Source organism: Esox lucius, chromosome 7 (assembly GCF_011004845.1).
Source record: "Esox lucius isolate fEsoLuc1 chromosome 7, fEsoLuc1.pri, whole genome shotgun sequence".
Taxonomy (NCBI): Eukaryota; Metazoa; Chordata; class Actinopteri; order Esociformes; family Esocidae; genus Esox; species Esox lucius.
In genome coordinates, this window is record NC_047575.1 from 12,880,993 (window position 1) to 12,901,181 (window position 20,189).

Below are 20,189 nucleotides of genomic sequence, written 5' to 3' on the forward strand. Positions count from 1 at the left end.
TGTGATACAGCACAGGCCTCTACTCACAATCAATGACAACACTGTACTGATGTGACCCTGCAGCAGAGAAGGGAAGGTTAAAGCAGTGTGGCTCACATGGAACCCAATGGGTTACATAATGCACAAACCAAGGGCCCTTAAATCCTGTTGACAATAGTTTCAGAACTACAGCAGTCATACAAAAGATAATCACCTTTACTTTCATCATTGGCCCTATAAAATGTGACTATGAAGAGATTTAACATGAAGTATGTTTAATTATGGCATCATGTAGAGCAGTGGAAACACCAAAAGAAAACACCTAAAACACAATTTTCATTTATTTATTTGAAATATCAGCAAATATAGCTAAAACTATTTACTGTATGGAACAATTTCCAAAAGAAAACTGTCATATCTTACAAAAACAAAATGCAGGAACAAACCTATACCACCATACAGTACAGTGGAATTAGTTAAACAATAATACTAACCTGTAACTATAATCTATGAGCAACAAAGACACTAAGAAAAAGAAAACAGTTACAGAAGCCACAATAAAAAGGTAAGAGCACCCTCTAGAGAACAAACATGATAGGTGAAGTCATGACATTGAGGCTTCAATCAAATCAAATTCAAAAGCACAAATTCTGAAACAATAGGAAAACTATCTGCCAAGATAAATAGTATTAGTTTGGACTTCTGTCCTTAATTCTAATACTTAAGGAATAAACCAAGTAAAACAAAACAAGCTGTAGTCAATACCACAGAAAGTAGGCTTATAGGTCAAAACACACAGGTTTTCCAACTTCCAATCATTTAGAGGGCATTGATGTAAAAACTATTTTTCAGTCTCATATCAAAATATTTTAGAATTACAAGAAATATTTTAAAACTACAAATGTTCTCTCCACTCCACAACAAATGTTGTATGCTTGTAGGGAACTGAATGGAAAGTTAATTCATATTCTCTCCCCTGGACAAAATGTTGGCTTTGCAGAAGGGGTGTAAAATGTTCTGTTAGAAAAAGCGACATTGCCCACATCCTTCTCCCTAAAACCGAACTGCCAATAAAAGAAAATTAAGGGAAACACTGAAATTAATCCAGGGATTTGCTATTGTAAATACCAACCACTTAAACTGTTCTTAGTCTTTGAATTGTAGTAAAAAAATATATAATCCACCAGTCTTGTATACAGAGCACATATCATGCCTCTGGATAACCAATCAGGTTATTCCACCACCAATTCAAATACTTCCGCTTCGGCAAACTCTGCATTCATCTTTGCTGCAAGGTCATCCAGCTCAGCCAGCTGGTTAGTGGGGACATAAAAAAAATGACATCAACATAAAAGGAACAGGTCATTGCGTCCATTTCTTCATCTTGGAACAATCACCATACAATAAACAAACAATTAGGATTGCCACTATGCGTCAAGTGGCAAATTACATTGTACTCTATTAAGGTTTAATTTTCCATCAATGTGGTCAAAAATGCACAGACCCTGTTCTCACTTACTTTTATTTGAGGAACCTTCTTCCTTCTCTTTTTCTCCTTTACAATGGTGACTCCAGGGATGTTGATGTCTGCTTGAGGGTCGGGAGCAGCAGTAGCGCTGTCGTCCCCTTCAAGGAGGGAGAAAGAGCTGACTCCACAGAGAGACGCCATGGGGTCAGGGCCCACCCTGGACTGATCCCCCCTGCGTATAACCTGTGGTGTCTGAAGCATCTCAAACCCAAACAGGGTCTCTCGACGTCGAGGGGATGGGGAGGACAAAGCCCGGGCCGGGGGACTCTGAAGCGCACGGTCCTCCAGGCTCAGGCGGCTGTAGGAACGCCGCACCTTCTGTGACCACGCAGAGTCATCTGGGTTGGCTGCAGCCCGCGGAACGGAGGGCAGGGGGGCCAAGATCGGGGAGAGCATGGCGGCTTTGGTGGGAGGAACTTTGACAGGTCCCTGGGTAGAAATTTTGGGTTTCTTACAGCTGCCTTCGTTCGGCCTCTGCTCATTTTCTTTGTCGTCTTCTGAGTGCCCCTGAAACAAAGGGTTCGGTGTACATATGACTGGGCTGGTATAAAACAGCAGCAGGTTGACAGGACCAAACGTATTCTTCAGGAAATCAATCGGACGCATCCTTTCAACTCACATTGACTTGTGTTTTCCTAGGTGCAATTTTTCTCACAGTGATGCGACGTTTAACAGCATCTGCAGGAACCTTTAGATAACAGTGAAACATCATATAGAATAAGAAAAAGTACAAGATGTTTGCAGGGTGAGGTTTTTACTTAATTAGGTGACGTGAAATGTTACTGGTTCAGAAAGCCTGTTGTTCAGTTCCAGCTGCTGACAAAGGTACTACTCACCAAATTGGGGACATTTTGATTTGGAGAGGTCAAACGTGCTGATCTCCTTTGAGGCTGGCTGGAACCTGGTATAACAACACAAAGATTTAACAAACTTAATGTGGAATCTTTATAACTGGTTACATGACTTGACAGGTGAAAATACTTGTATTTTTCTGATAATATTATTCTCTCAGAGCTTGGTCTAATGTCTAGACGAGTCTTAAAAGCATCTACTGTGAATATTCTGCAGAATGCCATTCATGTAATCCCCATCTTCCTTATGGAGATGAGTGTTGACAGACAAGTCGACGCTACCGATTATACAGGGAACAGGCAAAGCATTGGTCGTTAGAGTACCATAGTACAACATTGCTTCGGCTGCAACTAAATTAACTAGATATTATCTCATCTTTAGTTGGGAAACGTTACATAGCCACAGGTTTATTGAAAAAGTCCAAACCCCGGGGTGGTAAGTAGAATCCATAAAGATTATACACATTTGTTGACGATAAAACGAGTTTTTTGCCTAGTAGCTCTTATTATTTTCGAGGTAATTAACTTTTCTGTAAACCTGTTACAGTCTGCAACTAAAAAGATTACTGTAGCCAGGCTACAGCTACAGTGTGGCTAGAAGTAATAGCTGGCAACATTGCAGCGGTCGAAGCTAGGTATAAATTGACTTTCTGTGAAAGTTAACGAGAACGTTTTAAAGGTATACATAGCAACTTACCTGCCAAAACTGATTGGGGTGTCTTGCTGCTCATCCTTGTCAATTGTCCAGCTTTACCAATTACATTACTGTACCGTCAATTTGGTAGCAGGCAACAATAGCAAGAGTGGCCTACATATATTATTAGCTAGCTGGATAGCTAATTACGTTAGCGCCAGGCCACAAAGCTATAATATGAACACAATGACTATTTAGCCAGTAACGAAAGATAACTAGAGTATTAAAAACGAATGCAAAATCACATATTTCATTTCGATTGAACGGATTATAGCTAGAAGTCCTCACTCGTTTCGAATTTGCCCGCCTGGTAATGCCGGAAGTGACATACCAATTCGTGATGGGTTGTTCGCGAACGATTCATTATATTTGAACGAATCTTTTTGGAGAATCGTGATTCATGATTCATTTCAGTAGTTGACTCGTTCTTTTTCTGGTTCTTTCGGATCTTCAAATCTAGTTTACCGAAAGTAACGATGAACGAAATGAACATTTGTATATTCCGATGATAAAACATAGAGAAGCCCGAAAAGTAGCTACTTTGGAAGCATGCGTTTCAGATATTAGGAAGTGGATGGCAGAGAGCTTCTTGCTTTTGAAATCAGGAAAAACAAAAATGCTCGTTTTAGGACCCAAGAATCAAAGAGTTGTTATTAGATTGCACAATGATCCTTATTTTTTTTTTTTTTTTTAAACTGAGAAACCTCGGGATTACCCTCGACCCTAACCTCTCCTTTGATGAACATATAAAATATACACTCACCTAAAGGATTATTAGGAACACCTGTTCAATTTCTCATTAATGCAATTATTTAATCAACCAATCACATGGCAGTTGCTTCAATGCATTTAGGGGTGTGGTCCTGGTCAAGACAATCTCTTGAACTCCAAACTGAATGTCAGAATGGGAAAGAAAGGTGATTTAAGCAATTTTGAGCGTGGCATGGTTGTTGGTGCCAGACGGGCCGGTCTGAGTATTTCACAATCTGCTCAGTTACACGCACAACCATTTCTAGGGTTTACAAAGAATGGTGTGAAAAGGGAAAAACATCCAGTATGCGGCAGTCCTGTGGGCGAAAATGCCTTGTTGATGCTAGAGGTCAGAGGAGAATGGGCCGACTGATTCAAGCTGATAGAAGAGCAACTTTGACTGAAATAACCACTCATTACAACTGAGGTATGCAGCAAAGCATTTGTGAAGCCACAACACGCACAACCTTGAGGCGGATGGGCTACAACAGCAGAAGACCCCACCGGGTACCACACATCTCCACTACAAATAGGAAAAAGAGGCTACAATTTGCATGAGCTCACCAAAATTGGACAGTTGAAGACTGGAAGAATGTTGCCTGGTCTGATGAGTCTCGATTTCTGTTGAGACATTCAGATGGTAGAGTCAGAATTTGGCGTAAACAGAATGAGAACATGGATCCATCATGCCTTGTTACCAGTGTGCAGGCTGGTGGTGATGGTGTAATGGTGTGGGGGATGTTTTCTTGGCACACTTTTTAGGCCCCTTAGTGCCAATTGGGCATCGTTTAAATGCCACGGCCTACCTGAGCATTGTTTCTGACCATGCCCATCCCTTTATGACCACCATGTACCCATCCTCTGATGGCTACTTCCAGCAGGATAATGCACCATGTCACAAAGCTCGAATCATTTCAAATTGGTTTCTTGAACATGACAATGAGTTCACTGTACTGAAATGGCCCCTACAGTCACCAGATCTCAACCCAATAGAGCATCTTTGGAATGTGGTGGAACAGGAGCTTCGTGCCCTGGATGTGCATCCCACAAATCTCCATCAACTGCAAGATGCTATCCTATCAATATGGGCCAACATTTCTAAAGAATGCTTTCAGCACCTTGTTGAATCAATGCCATGTAGAATTAAGGCAGTTCTGAAGGCGAAAGGGAGTCAAACACAGTATTAGTATTGTGTTCCTAATAATGCTTTAGGTGAGTGTATTTCAAGAGCAGATTTTTTTTCAATTTTTTCAAACTTTTTTTATCAAGAACAGAAGAACGAATCCTTGCTTTTTTACTTCTAGATTAGATTATTGCAATGCTCTTCTCTCCGGTTACCCTGATAAGTCAATAAATAAACTTCAGTTAGTGCTGAACACGGCTGCTAGATTTTAAGGTTTTATTGTTGACCTATAAAGCAATACATGGACATGCTCCTATACTTACCTTGCTGAAATGATCTAGCGATACATACCTACACCTAATCTAAGATAACAAGTTGCAGGCTTTCTAATCATACCTAGAATTTCTAAACATACAGCGGTAGGCAGGGCTTTCTCTCATAGAGCTCCACTACCGTAGTCTCACTACAGTAGTCAACGTTACTGTAGACTCACTGCAAACTGTTTACTAAAGTCTCATCTCTTCAGAATGGTCTATGATTAAGTGCAGTACTGCTGTCTTGCCAGGTGGGCTCTCATCACCAATGGGATGCCCTCTCTCCAATGCCATTCGGGGGCAGAGTCACTGGCTTGTTGGTGTCTCTCTGTTGCGCCCATTGTGCAATTGGGGTGAACTCTGCTGGCAATGCTTGGCCCTCATTTCAGGGTGGTTGCGGTTGGTTAGTATCCCTTTGGTTGATCCTTAGCAATCTGGGTGGATTAACTTCTGGCCTGTTGGGCCCTGTCCAGGGCCTCCCCTGGATATGGTCACAGTGTCACTGGACCCCCCTGCCTCAGGCCCAACGTTTTACGCTACTATATTATTGTGCCGGGGGTGTCGGGTCAGTTCTCCTTCTACACTGTAAATCCTTGTAAATCTAAGGAATGCACTCTCTATATTTTCCTTGCTTCGTTTAAACTTAGGAGGACATGAAGTCTTGACCCACACCCCCCGAGTACTAGGCTCGAAAGACTCATTGCTGCCCCTGTACAAAGTCCTCCTGGTTGTGTTGCGGCTCAAGCCGATAGCTGACCACTCTAGCTGCCACTCTGCTGACCACCCCCTGGGTTGTCCCTGTCCTTGTCCATCTGGTCATGCTTCTGACCTGGATTAGGTTTTATAGACTCTGGACACAGCTCACATGCATTTAATAAGAATTAAAACTTGAACTCTTAAAATGCTCATCCAGCATAGCCAAAAGTGGACTGGTCACCCCTCCGATCCTGGGTACTCTGGAGGGTTCTTCCTAAATTTCAGCCCCTCTTAGGGTGTTTTTCCTAGCCACTGTGCTTCCACACTGTTGCTGCTTGCTCTTTGGGGTTTCAGGCTGGATGTTTTGTGAAAGCACTTTGTGACAACAGCTGATGTAAAAAGTGCTTAATAAATGTATTTGATTGATTGATCCATGGATCTTCAAATCTTGTTCACTGGAAGAAACAAAGAATGCAATGAACGATGGATCTTTAGGGACATTGGATCACCTAAAGAAAGCACAGCAGAGCATGTACTTCCTGGAACAGCTGAAAAATGTCAACCTGCCAACGACTGTGATGGTGCATTTCTACACTGCCATCATAGAGTCCATCCTGATCTCCTCAATCACCGTCTAGTACACTGCAGCCACTGACAAGGACAAGGACAGGCTGCAACGCATCATCCGCTCTGCAGAGAGGGTGATTGTCTGTAATCTTCCATTTCTACATGACCTACACACCTCCAGGATGTGGAGGTGAGCGGCAAAGATTGGGACTGATCCCTCTCACCCTGGAAATGGACTATTCAGAGATCTCCCTTCTGACAGAAAGTTGAGGTCTATCAGGTCCAAAATCTCCTGCCACAAGAACAGTTTCTTTCCTACAGCAGTAGGCCTCATGAACATGCCCCTGGAACCAAATTGACTTTAGCCTGCTCCCCACATTCACACACAACACTCAACTGGACCAATCTATAACCCCTCCCCACATACATACACAACCCTCAACTGGACAAAATCCTGCACCTTACATATACTTTTTTGTTATTTTTAGTAATTTATTAATGCACAGTCTACCATTTCTATGCTCAGTCCATTGTTTTTATTTGTTTTTACTTCCCTTATTGCTTTTGTATTATGTTGATTGTTGCACCAATGGCCAGAACAAATTCCTTGTTTGTTGTGAAACTTACTTGGCAATAAAACTCTTTCTGATTCTGAAGGAATTACAATGACTAAGGAGAAGGTAGCATAAGTCTGTTTATCTTTTGGATCTCAGAGTCTCTCATTTATTACCAGCCTTAGTATACAGAATGAATGCAAAAAAGGTATTTGGTCTAAAATCATCTATTAGATTAAAATAGTATTATTAGTACATTTTAAAAGTTGTAATGATAAGATAAATATAAATATTACAAACTTTTATTACGATTTTTAAATGATTTCTTTCAATCTAAATGTAACCTTTTACTTCTTGATTTTGCCTCTGGACAGTGAGTAGAGCTTGTGCGTTTCCTGTACAATAATTAATGGCCCCCCTGCGATCAAAAGCTTTTTAAATCTTCTAATAATACACATATAATGAACACGGTTTTGTTGATGCCTTTACGGCATGATGTGGTGTATTATTTACTCGTAGGTAGCTTTAACAGTTGTACTACAGTTCCTTCCTATTCCCATCTTTATAACAAGTGCAGCCCGACTTGGGTGATTTGAGGGTGTGCTAGAATTCCGCGGGGAACGGGTGTGGCTGACTCAAATGAACGAAATGCATCGAAAGATTTGCTCTTTTTACTAAACGATTCGAAAAGATCTGAATCAGTAAAGTGAGTCAAACTTCCCATCACTGCCAATGCCCCCTTCCCACCTTTTTGTTATTATCTTAAATACTGTTATAATATAGAAAAATAACTATGCACTCAAATTATACAATCATTATAATTTGATTACAGTGGTAAAATATTTAAATTAAATTGGAAATGTTCTTCCATTTTTTTCAAATTTTTTTTTTACAGGTCATTACCATAGCCAATTCCATGTAGTTTTGTCGATAATAAAAGTACGTAATGTCATGATTATCTCTGTCCTAACTCTACATACTATTTTTTTAAGGAAACTTGGACCATCTTTTTTTTGGAAATAAAGGGAACAAATTACATGTGAATAGTCAAAGCATACAAAACATACATAAATAAAAGTATAAATAAAATATAAAATAAGATTAAACTTGGACCAGCTAGTAGATGTTCCTTGCTGTGCTTACATCATCATCCTGCGACTCCGGAAGAGACGTGGCAAAATGTCCGTATCTGAAAACAATCGCATTTTCTAGCTTTAGCTTGCTGATGAACTTGCTATATTAGAACCCTTGTATTTTCGCGGTGAAAGCTTGCCTGTCAGGTAAGGTTCAGCTACATTACAGTCTCAGATTTAAAATTTAATATTATGCTAGTGAACTATCTAAATAACGTCCTTATCCATGAGCTAGTTAGCTGATTATCAGTACATTAAATTGTTATGGCAGTTGGTAATCATCGTTCTTCATTTGAACCATGTGTAGATTTGCCAGAGATATTAAATCATAGCTAATAATTTGTTGTGTTGTTGCTGATACTTGTAGCAACTTCAATACGTATAATGTACATTATACATAATCTACAATATCTAAGTCTAGCTAACTTCAGCTAGTTAGCCACACAGTTATGCCACGACCTGCTGTTGCTAATGCTATACCTGTTTTAATAGTATGTCCCCCCTCGCTATCTGTAATCTGCAGCTATATAGTTCTAATGAAAAGTCCATCGTTTGTATCACAGATTGCTCAGGAGCAATTGTTCGATGCCACCACTACCACTCTCCAGCCAGGTCACAAGCAGACAATAGCTTGGGCATCTTTCTCTGTTTTGAAATAGCTGATTCTTCACTTAACTTATCTGGATTAGAGGGTCTGCTAAATGACATCTGATGAAGTCTTTTCTTGTTGGGCACTTATGTCTTTGTGTGTCTACAGCACGACTGACAGACCATGGGTCTGTGCAAGTGTCCTAAAAGGAAGGTGACTAACCTGTTCTGCTTTGAACATCGGGTGAATGTTTGTGAGCATTGCCTCGTTTCCAACCACAACAAGGTCAGTGGTAGGACAGCTCTGAATCCACAATTTTTTGAGTAGGCCACTTGATAACTTTATTTGCTGCTAAGCTAATTATTTTCTTTCCCTATCTAATCTCCAGTGTATAGTACAGTCCTACCTCCAGTGGCTTCAGGACAGCGATTACAACCCAAACTGTCGACTGTGTAATAACCCACTGATCGCCCAGGATACTGTCCGATTGGTTTGCTATGGTAAGACTCGTCTTTGATTTGTTTTGTCATCTTAATGAATGCAAACTGTGGTGAAGTCTGTCTTTTCTGAATGAAGGAATTTTCTTCAAATTATGTTTTTTGTTTGATATTACCACCACTGCACACTTAACTACTTGTTCTCTGTTCCAGATGTATTCCACTGGGCGTGTCTTCATGACTTGGCAGCCCAGTTGCCCTTACACACTGCCCCAGCGGGTTATCAGTGCCCCAGTTGCCAAGGTCCAGTCTTTCCACCCTCCAACCTGGCCAGCCCAGTAGCTGACATGCTGAGGGAACAGCTGTCTTTAGTCAATTGGGCCAGAGCTGGACTAGGCCTACCTCTGGTGAGGAGTAGGACGGGCTGAGTCACACTAGTGGTTAGAGAAATTAAATATTGTGCTATGTTGTAAAATATTTTTGATCTTAATTTATAAGGAAAGTTTTAGAAACCTATAAATTAGGAGAGAAGGCTCATGTATGGTGACATCTGTGACAGTTTAAATTTGACATTTAATATCACCTCTGCCAGATTGAGGAACCTGCGGAAGCTGTTCAAAACAAAACACAGGATGTGACAGACTATGCTGACTGGTCCACATTTGACAGTGAGTCTCCTTTCCTGGCTTATTAGTCTCCAATAAGAGTGTGCACATAGCAGGGGGCATACTTTGACTGGCCAGAAGGTTTTCTGTTCTACCCCATCATTAATTGCACCCACCTGGTGTCTCTGGTCTAAATAAGTTTCTGCTAAGGAGGCTTCAATGTAAAAATGGAGTGGAAATTTGAGGTCCGGATTTGAATGCCACTGGTCTATTGAATGGGTGATGAGCTTCTTCCTGTCTGATATTTTTTCCAGCACCTCAGTGTTTTGATAATGGCAAATAGAGAATAGTTGGTTGACCTCCACGTAGTTGCACAGACCATCTCCACGTTCATCATTCCATTTAATATGCTTAATAACGTAGTGTCAGTTCTGTTGTTAACTTGCTGAAGTTCACTTTGAAAGTCCTTCCTCTGGCCGGTCTAATCTCTTTGTAATAACAGTCTGTATACATTCAGTTCACCTTTCCTTCCTTGTTACGTGTCGTTACTTCCCCATTTGGCTGGACATTTTTGGGATTCATGACAGATACTTACCGCCCTCTAATGTCAAGTGGTAATATTACCGCTTTCCCCCCATCCCCATCTCTTTTGTCAGAGTGAAAGATTAGAAGTATGTTAGCACAGCGCATGAGACAAATGGACTAATGCAGCAGATGAATAAGATATACTGGAGGCTTGACATCTGCCTTAACTCCCTTTTTTTCTAGCCCCAGCATTGGAGACCACTGAAGCCTACCCCACCCACTCCTACTCTCCCAGCGCGTCCCCTACCCCAGTTCCTTCTTCAGTACAGGAAGATCATGGAAATCTCCACAACAACGGGGGGATGGTAGCTCAGGAACAACACTCTGTGGTGAACATGGTCAATGCTACCTCCAGTGACACCATCACCCTACACACAGGTAAAGTGCCTTAGTTGAATCCAACCACACCCTGTCGTAATGCCTTACCAGTTGGTCCAAACCATAGCCTTAGCTAGTCCTAATGTCTGTCGTTTTTATAACATCTGTGTCTTCACATAGTTCTGCTTTATTATCATATTTGTGTGTTATTTCTAGCGTCTTCCCCGAGGAAGATGTATGACACGCGGGACTCCGGACACAGCTCCGTGACACAGATCGACTTTGATGACGACAAGTATCGGCGGCGACCAGCACTCAGCTGGTTTGCACAGATTCTCAAGTCAGTAATTGAATTGTGTAACTAGTTATTTAATGTCAGCACCGTTCGCATTTGTACGACAGGGTACACCTTTTTTTTTTGAGCAACTATTGCCTACAGGGAATGAGTTGTCCAGTGGTCAAAGGCATTCCATTGCTGTGCTGTTGTGCCGTAACAACCCAGGACGGTGTTGTGGTTAATCAACATTGATTTTGAGCCTTGCAAAAGGGAGGTGGGAATTGGCTCCACACTGCCAGATTTGATGGAAGGAATGTTAAACATGGTTGCCGTCCCATGTCGCGCATAGAAGTCTTTGTGGCAGGTCCGTGCTTGCTAAGTGAATTGTGGTCATAAGATGGCTGTGATATTCGCCTATTGATTTCTCCCTCCGGCCCGCCACTGTTGTCAGATTTGGTGCCTGGGTTATGCAGCAATGCTACAGAAATCCCTTTCATTTCATTTTGCAAATACATATACAGTATGGTCTGGAGATATTTGGACACTGACACAATTTTCATAATTTCTTTCTCTATAAGCCACTACCATGTATTTGAAATGAAACAACCAAGATACCAATTGAAATGCAGACTTTCAGTTTTAATTCAAGGGGTTGAACAAAAATATGGTATGAAACATTTAGGAATTGCAACCATTTTCATCCACAGTCCCCTAATTTCAGGGGCTCAAATGTGATTGGACCAAGTAACAGTCAAATCTGGCCTTTCTATTCTTGAGGCTTATGAACAGTTTGCACCTTGTGGTGAACCCTCTGTAATTGTCCTCGTGAAGTCTTCTCTTCATGGTAGACTTGGATAATGATATGCCTACCTCCTGGAGAGTGTTCTACACTTGGCTGGATGTTGTGAAGGGGTGTTTCTTTACCATGGAAAGGATCCTACGATCATCCACCATGGTTGTCTTCCGTGGACGTCCAGGGCTTTTTGTGTTGCAGAGCTCACCAGTGTGTTATTTTCTTCTCTGAATGTACCAAACTGATGATGTGGCCACTCCAAATGTTCACTCTGATGGATTTTATTTTTGTAGCCTAAGGATGGCCTGTTTCACTTATATTGAAAGCTCCTTTGACCATGTGTGTTCACAGCAACAGCTTACAAATGCTAATGCTACACCTGGAGTCAACTCCAGACCTTTTACCTGCTTAATTGATGAAGAAATAACAAAGGAATAGGCCACACCTGTCTATGAAACAGCTTTTGAGTCAATTGTCCAATTACCTTTTGTCCATTGAAAAGAGGGCTACATATTAAAGAGCTGTAATCCCTAAACCCTTCCTCCAGGTAGGATGTGAATACCCTCAAATTAAAGCTGAGAGACTGCACCTTAAGACCGTATTCAGTATTTAATTGTAACTGGAATGTATTTTGGTTAACTGTCAAAATAACAAAACATGTCAGTGTCCAATTATTTCCAGACCTAACTGTATGTGAGGAATTTAATAAATAAAACAGGGACTTGTTTTACCATCTAAATCTGTGAAATATATTTCCACTAACAACAAATAGTGTTTACAGCTGTTGAAAAATAGAAGTCTAAAGTCAAACATAGGTCTGCATAGCGCAAGGGAAAGGAAGTCTTTTTAATGTTCCTGTAATTCACCTATATTCCACTTTGGAGACAAATCCCATGTAGCACTTAAAACATGAACAACAATGAATTTGTCTTCTCAGAAACCGAACTGGTTCGAAGAGGACAGGCCTGTCCTGGAAGCAGAGTGTCTTCATGCTACTGCTGGTTGGAGTCCTGGGCTTCTTTACCTTGATCATCATTATGGCTAAACTTGGCCGTGCTTCAGCCGACTCCGACCCCAACTTAGACCCCCTGCTAAACCCTAATATCCGAGTGGGCAAGAACTGAGCAGTCCCCACCTTCAAGTCCTGGTGAGAGATGTACAAGACCATCTGAGATGGTAAGACTAGCAGAGGGGGAGAAGTACCTTCTCTTTTGGATGTCAAAAAAGAGGATGGGGAGTGCTTTTTGCCCTGGAAATGATAGCAGCCATACACCCTTCTCGCCTCTTTGGGATAGGCTGATAAAGATGTCCTAATCATCTACTACTCGGAAATAGCCTAGATTATAACTGGCTTTTTGTGTGTTTCTGCGCGCGAAATGCGTTTGTACACTTTCAAACTATTAGGCTCTGTTATTGACATCGCTTTTAAAGCTATACAGTACATATATGTAATTAATATGAGATTGAAATGTTGGAATTAATGGTGGGGGGGGTTGAACACCGAAATACTGTACTGCTGTACTTCTGTATATGACACACATATATGGCTGAACATCTGCTAATGTTGAGGTTTTGAAGGGGCCATTAGTTGTTCATTTTACTTGAGCGAGTGTGAGGTTTGTGTTGAACTGAATTGCCATGTCTGACATGCACATACTGTATTATTTTATGTTGATTAAATCTTCACTTGTGTAAATATCCGTAGACATAGAAGGAAAGCCGATGTGTATGGTAGTGTGTGTATGCTTCATGTTGAACTGGAACACCTTTCTGATTTTCTCATTCTATATGCAACATTGGTTTTCTCTTCTGTGGAAACAAATTGTACAGCACATTCAAGTCATGTGGTTTAATCCAAGGGACATTGATTTAGCATTAAGGTAATAAATACAGTCTTCTGAAATCACAAGTGCCCTGTACTCAAACATTCTGTATGCATAGAAGAGTTGTGTACCCTGAAAGATCCTGACTTGTTCCTGAGTTTGAAGGGTTACTAAAGGTTTGAACAATGCTGTGGTTCACATTTGATTGTAATCTTTGGACCTTATTCGGTCGTGGAATATGCATTGAGGGATCTTTAAGCACACCAAATTTGTATATATGAGGAATTTCGTTGTTTTGCAGATTGTTACATATCAAACAAAATGTAGTACACAATTAGATGACATTGCACCCACAAAACTGAAACCCATTTGGAAATATGAGCACCACTTTCATAAGTACTGGCTGAAATTATCCAAAAACTCTGGAGTAGGGGTGTGAACCTTTTAAATGTTTAAACTGAATTGTAATTCTTTAACGTTTAGAAGAAATCTTTGAATGAGAATACTTTTTTTTTTTTTTCCATTCTTTCTTTTTTTCTTTTTTTTAAGTGATGAATTTTCCACTGTAACATTCGATTTGCCTGCTCTGGAGTGTTTATTCAGGCTGTTGTGTCTAGTATATCATAGTTTATTAGCTGATGTTCATTAGCCCTGTTTTATGGAAGTTGTGAGACATTGCAAGACAAGAATTGGTGAGATACAGCGTTCCATTGGTGAGATAACATCTTTCTATTACCGACAGATGGGACTAAAGTGCACTGATTCAGGCTCTCTTATAAGTTAAATGACAGTATTGTGAAATGCAAGTGGAATTTATGGAACATTATGGTTGTAGTGCTACAATGCACATAAGAGTATTCCACCCCGAAACACATTCTATTTATAAGTAATGCAAAACTATCACTATGTTGTGAGATTTAAGTTATAAAGGAAAATGTCAAATGTTTTAAAGTAATCCGTTAAAGATACATTCTGGGATTTTTGTCCAGTGATTGTAAACGTAATGCTGTCCAACCAAAACAGGTTCCTGAAAGTTGTGTGCAGTGTCATTAAAACCACTCGCATTCAATATTGAAATAATGTGCACGTATAAAGATATTGCACAATGGGACATAAAAAAACAAACAACAGAAAGTCCCAGATTGCATCTTTAAGACACAAAATTCCTATAAAACCCGAAATGCAATTCTGTCTGGACAGGTTTTGGTTGATTAGATCTACGTATCCCTCAATGGTTAGATTGTTAGAAAACAAATACCAAAGTGAATACCGGCAGGTGAAGTAGTTAAACAGTTAGAAAGTCAAATAAGCAAACTGCACTCTCAATTTATGGCTGTAAAAACCTACCATGTTCAACTTGAACATGGTTATGAAATTGCTCTGCTGAAGCACAGAATGTCATTCTAGAAAGGAAACATTGTATACTTTGAAGAAATGTAAACTAATATATAAATTGTCACAAAGATATTTACAGATTTTTAGGCAAGTATACACAAATCTCCAGATACCAGAATGCTATTGCTATTGTTTGATTGAGATACAATTTGCAGTTTAAATGTGCAGAACATTTCCATTTGTCACATCCATACACCAGAGTGCATCATTAAGGGGCCGTTTACAGACCAATGTTGATGGGACCTCTAGTTTGAATCATTATATATTGTATTTCTGAGAAGTCCAATATTTATGTATTTTAATACTTGTTTTACACTACACCAATATCAGTTGCAGTTCTTCTGTATCTTTACGCTTTTTTCCATTTGACAATTAACTATTTAAAATATTGAATGAAAAAAACATACACCTGTTGTTGATGCTTACTCTGTGGAACACCAATCACTCAATGTAAGAAGATACATTTTCTAAGAGTAATCTGTGCTTTTATTAAAGCCAACATTTAAAAACACACACTTTTTGTTTTGCTGTACTATTCAGATTTTGTCAATTAAATAATTCTCCTTGTATATCTTTGTTTGGAATTGTTATATGCCATATACCCTTCTTTAGTCAATCATATACACATTTGAAATTTAATATGATTTTATTTTTTACATTACACTTAAAAGATTTTATTGCCCAACATGGTAACAGCCTGTGATCAAGCGAATAATGATGACTTGTTTCTGTTCTGTGTCCTCTGATGGGAAGATGATACATTTTCTGTTCTCTTAGAACTCCTCCATTCTATAGTCAATCATATTTATTTCAAAACAGAAGCGACTGATGAAAATGGCCAAGTTCAAAACTAGGGGAGAAATACATTTGCTCATGTCAAACAATGATTGGTGTATTTATATAAAAAGGAACTAAAAAATGAAGAAACAGACATTGATTGACTCACAGACTGACAGTAGAGCAATGAAGCCCATTTTTTGATTTCCTGCTTGGAGTGAATACACTGAGCCCATCAGTGACCAGTAGAAACTCACCACCTGAATCATCTGTGGGTATATGACAAAGGTCACAGGTTGTCTAAAGTATCAAATTAATGATTTTTCAATGCACATACAGTCCTGGCCAAAAGTATTGGCGTCTTTGTACTTTTAAAATAATGTAACTATTCAAATAATGCACCATTTCTTCTAGAAAATGGTTGAAATTCAAATATTTCCACATATGTACCTATGTCTTTGGTTTGCACTAGAATAACACAAAATCATCTGAATAATTGACAAAATGTTGACCTATTCCACAAAAATTCTAAAACGGGACCTAGAAGTAATTTATAGCATGTAATTCTCCTTTACTTTGGAAATTAACTCTCCTTTGGTGAGTGGCAGACAGGGGCCTGCAGTATTAAACTCAATGAATGGGGGTTGTATGGCTGGAGACCTGTGGACTAAATAAGAGCTTTTTGGTACTCTATGTTTACAGGAAACAAAATGGAGCCTTTAAAGGACACCATCACAGTTCAAAATTATGTTTTGGGGTTGCTTCTGTCTCGGAGTGCCATGAATGTTTGCATGGTAGCATGAAATCAGGAGAACACTAAGGCATTTTGGACCGCTATGTTGAACCCAGTTTCAAAATGCTGCGTTAATGTCAAATGCTAGACTCTTCTGAAGTAGCCAGCAAGTACATGTTTCAATCCTACTGAAAACCTGTGGAGGAATCTGAAAACAACAGTTCAAATCTGGGAGAACTGGAGCAGTTTGCAGAAGAGTGGGCCAAACTACCAGTACAGAGGTGCAAACAGATTATTGATAGTTAATTTGTCCAAAAGCTGTGCTACAATAAACTTAATCTAGGGTTTCAGTAATTTGTCCTTTTTGTTTGTATTCTGATTTGAAAGGTATTATGTTCTGAGTCAAAAGCAAAATAACAGTAAAATAAAGAATTCTGGAGACCAAATACTTTGGTCAATTAAACTTATTTGTAGAGACCGATTTGTGAGTTATTTGAAGAAAAGGGGCCTATACTCTTGGCCACAACTGGATGAACCCTATATCAACAGTGATCAAGCAAGAAGCCCACCAGTACAGCCTCAGTGTGGTTCTGGCTTGGACAGTCGGTATCCATTATGACAAAGTAAAAGAGGACATCAGTGACCAGTAGGCTGAGCTGGAGCATGAAGAGCAGCAGTGATAGGCTTGTGTACAGGCATCTTTTTGAAACAGACAGGGAGAGCAGCCATGCCATGGCTGCAGAGGTGCCACTCTGCCCACAAAGTGAAGGAGAAAAAAAGCAGATTTTCTGAGGTTGAATATAAAATAAGTATCAAGGGTCTATGATAAAGATTAGCAATGTCTTGTGATTTGTACCTAAAAAACATCCACACCCTAAAACCTACATCCTTGCCCAGGTAATGTCTGGATATTTACTATGTATATATTGGTTTGTAAAAGCAGAAATGAAAAATGCATTACATTCTCGAGGGGGTCATCGCTTTCCGCCATGTCACCCATTCTGGTGGCCTGCTCTTAACAGACCTTGAAAGACACTTGAATGATGATACAGGTTCCTGGACTTATTAGTAGCTACTCTTAAATCTTCCCAAGGAGGCTGCAGTCCTAGAAGTGTACTGGGTTCTATCTGAACATAATCATATCCTCCAGCTATGACATCATAGAAAGATTCTAAACATTGGACAAAGAGAACAAGCTTTACCTTAAATCTTCTTACCCCATTAATTGAATTTACAAATAAAAAGACAAATGACAAACAAATGGAATATTACATTAGATTCACTACAATCTAGTTTAATGTGATTTGACAAAAGCTATACTTTCACATGTCAAAAAAACTAACATTCTGAAACTTATCATGCAGCATCTATCAAGAATCATATAAGGCATTGCACTGCATATTTACACAGTGTTTAGGCCAACAGAACAGGCACTCGATCTTATTGTTCTGAAAAGCTGTAGTTTTCTGAGTTCCCTAAAAAGGGCTAATCACAATCACATTCAACCAAGACAGATGGAGAAGCGTTGTCTCTTTTGTTTGGATTTCACACAAGAGAGGCTTGATGCTGCATTCAGAGCCTTCATGCCAACTCCCACTGCCCTGACTCCCAGGCCCAGAGCATAATATACCTGCAAAAAGAGATTAAAAAACAGGAATGAAAGACAAACAATTGTACACTTGTGTTTGTAGGCCGTGTTTAACAAATCAAATGTCTGAAGGCGACTGCTGATTGATGGTGATTTCCCTTGGATTATGAATCATGTTTATTTGCATTCACATTTTCGCAGTGATACATTTTGATCCTCTTGAACACAGCCAATATGTAACATCTCCTGTTTGGCTGATTGTCCCAACACTGAACTATTCTACAACTTCTTGGTCAGGTGTTCGCAAACAAAATGAATTGTGCCGGTCAACTGGTACAAACAAACAGTCGGGTGTCATGCACACCTGCCGGGACTCTGCCCTCCCGTATCGCAGCTCTGTGACGAAGTGTTCACAGTTTCCCCTCATGATGCAGTACGGCATCTCCAGGCCAAGCAGGCTGCGGGCATCCCTCAGTATGTCATAAATATTCCTGGGTTGGTGTTCGCCATCCAGCAGGTTGTTGACAAGGAATCTGTCCTTGCCCACTATCTCCTCCAGCCTCTCCTTGGTCACCACGGCTGTGTCACACAGCACAGACACCAGGCTGTAGGCACCAGCCCCTGCTGCCTCTGCTTAGGTAGGAGACGTACAATCAGTGGGGTGACAAAAGAGCAGAAATTAAAATGTTGGCTGGGTGTCCGATCAATTTTGTTTAGTTTTAGTCTTTTTTTTGGCTATATTGTATAGACTTTTTACACAGTTTGATCTTGAACATAATATTTCCTCTATGTATTACTCTCTGCTATGATGTCTAGCATTGAAGATCAGGGGCTAATTTTACTTACTGGGGGGACAGAGATGGACGATGTAACCTTCTCCAACATACAGTGCCCAGTGCTGATAGGTTCCCCTGAATATCTCAATCAGGTCCCCAGGCTGAGGCTTTGTTTCATATTAACAACATATTATCAGACTTATACATCAGGAACAACACAATCAAGACTATATTCAGTGTTACTTCAGTGCTTGTTCTGTATATATTTGACTAAACATTATCCAACAAGTACAACAAGAAATGCAAAGCAGGTCTGTAAATCTAAATACAATGAACCTAAAGTTAAATACAATGAAACTCTTAGAGACTTACCATTATTTGAACAATGCTCTTCCTTATCCGATTATGGCAAAAACATAGCATATCACAGACTGTCCTGGTTTTGATTTGATCTGATACTGTAGAACATGTGAAAAAAAATCATACCACCGGTATGCCCAGTAGTTGATCAAAATAGCTGGAAGGCTACTTTGTGCTGCTGTGGATCAAGCAGTTAATTGGATTTTCTTGGTCTATTCTGGGTAGTAAACACCGACCTCTGACTTTTGAAGTAGTAATACTATGTCCTGAAAATATACATGGAATGTAACTACATCTTCCTTGATGAGGGATACTGCAGTAACATAAAAAAAACAACACTTGAGTAAATGAGAGATACAAAAGTACACCAAGCAAACTTATGCTTAGAGTTGTGTATAACAATTCTGGCTAGGCACAGTTGGCCCAATATTGTATAACTAGAAGAATTCCCCCCTGGTTACCAGTAAGTTCGAAAAACGTTCAAAATGATCTGACACACACTGTTTTTTTGCCCCTGAGTCAAAGTCAGAGATGTCCCATTTGTCTTGAATGCAGCATATGTCTACAAGGCTGTGGGAAACATCTAAATATTACTACTTGCAGGCATAAAAGAAATGCATGAGCACCTGCTGGTTTTATATAGATCTCTTTTGCATAATAATAATAATAATAAAAATAAATTAAAAAAAAGAACAAAAAAATAAATAAAAGGCAGGTACTGGTCAATAATGGTAACTACACATTAAGAAGAGACAAATGACCTTATAAAATGTATGTGATCTTTTCCATCGACAAACAAAAGGACATATTGACCCACTGTACAATAGGAGGCCTTTCCATTTTCTTCCAATACACACTCGCATTTGAAATAGATAAGAATATATTCCCACCCCCAAGAAAGACCCTAAATTTGGAACCCCTGACTTAGACAACTCTACACAAAG

At 39.8% G+C, this 20,189-nt stretch overlaps 3 protein-coding genes across 4 annotated transcripts; 1 reads left to right on the forward strand and 2 right to left on the reverse strand.

Annotated features, from left to right (window-relative positions):
- Window positions 1-313: 313 nt before the first annotated feature.
- Window positions 314-3,451, reverse strand: cdca5 (cell division cycle associated 5). The gene is made up of 5 exons (XM_010870612.3): window positions 3,056-3,451; window positions 2,344-2,408; window positions 2,127-2,195; window positions 1,499-2,014; window positions 314-1,292 (listed from the first exon to the last, which is right to left on the reverse strand). Exons 1-5 carry the CDS (start codon window positions 3,087-3,089, stop codon window positions 1,212-1,214), a joined length of 765 nt encoding a protein of 254 aa, XP_010868914.1. The 5' UTR covers window positions 3,090-3,451; the 3' UTR covers window positions 314-1,211.
- Window positions 3,452-8,202: 4,751 nt separating this feature from the next.
- On the forward strand, window positions 8,203-15,526 carry zfpl1 (zinc finger protein-like 1). The gene is made up of 8 exons (XM_010870613.5): window positions 8,203-8,336; window positions 8,947-9,063; window positions 9,167-9,278; window positions 9,429-9,622; window positions 9,808-9,883; window positions 10,589-10,783; window positions 10,940-11,063; window positions 12,731-15,526. The coding sequence occupies exons 2-8, from the start codon at window positions 8,962-8,964 to the stop codon at window positions 12,915-12,917; spliced, it is 990 nt and encodes a 329-aa protein (XP_010868915.2). The 5' UTR covers window positions 8,203-8,336; window positions 8,947-8,961; the 3' UTR covers window positions 12,918-15,526.
- A 2,198-nt stretch (window positions 15,527-17,724) lies between these two features.
- On the reverse strand, window positions 17,725-19,387 carry LOC105010946 (phospholipase A and acyltransferase 3-like). 2 transcript variants are annotated; one of them, XM_010870634.3, is made up of 4 exons: window positions 19,258-19,387; window positions 18,956-19,052; window positions 18,474-18,739; window positions 17,725-18,151 (listed from the first exon to the last, which is right to left on the reverse strand). In XM_010870634.3, the coding sequence occupies exons 1-4, from the start codon at window positions 19,306-19,308 to the stop codon at window positions 18,023-18,025; spliced, it is 543 nt and encodes a 180-aa protein (XP_010868936.2). In that variant the 5' UTR covers window positions 19,309-19,387; the 3' UTR covers window positions 17,725-18,022. The 2 variants fall into 2 exon arrangements, with proteins under 2 accessions (XP_010868936.2, XP_034149389.1); XM_034293498.1 differs by having other exon boundaries at window positions 18,474-18,742.
- Between the last annotated feature and the right edge of the window lie 802 nt (window positions 19,388-20,189).

Coding starts and splice junctions, on each gene's coding strand:
- cdca5 (XM_010870612.3), bottom strand. CDS start 3,089: ATGAGCAGCAAGACACCCCAATCAGTTTTGGCAG. Junction 2,409..3,055: donor ACCCCAATCAGTTTTGGCAG/GTAAGTTGCTAT, acceptor TTGTTATACCAG/GTTCCAGCCAGCCTCAAAGG. Junction 2,196..2,343: donor ATCAAAATGTCCCCAATTTG/GTGAGTAGTACC, acceptor TGTTATCTAAAG/GTTCCTGCAGATGCTGTTAA.
- zfpl1 (XM_010870613.5), top strand. CDS start 8,962: ATGGGTCTGTGCAAGTGTCCTAAAAGGAAGGTGACTAACCTGTTCTGC. Junction 9,623..9,807: donor CTGGACTAGGCCTACCTCTG/GTGAGGAGTAGG, acceptor CACCTCTGCCAG/ATTGAGGAACCTGCGGAAGC. Junction 10,784..10,939: donor CACCATCACCCTACACACAG/GTAAAGTGCCTT, acceptor TGTTATTTCTAG/CGTCTTCCCCGAGGAAGATG.
- LOC105010946 (XM_034293498.1), bottom strand. CDS start 19,308: ATGCTATGTTTTTGCCATAATCGGATAAGGAAGAGCATTGTTCAAATA. Junction 19,053..19,257: donor AGAGCATTGTTCAAATAATG/GTAAGTCTCTAA, acceptor TATGAAACAAAG/CCTCAGCCTGGGGACCTGAT. Junction 18,743..18,955: donor CGTCCATCTCTGTCCCCCCA/GTAAGTAAAATT, acceptor CTCCTACCTAAG/CAGAGGCAGCAGGGGCTGGT.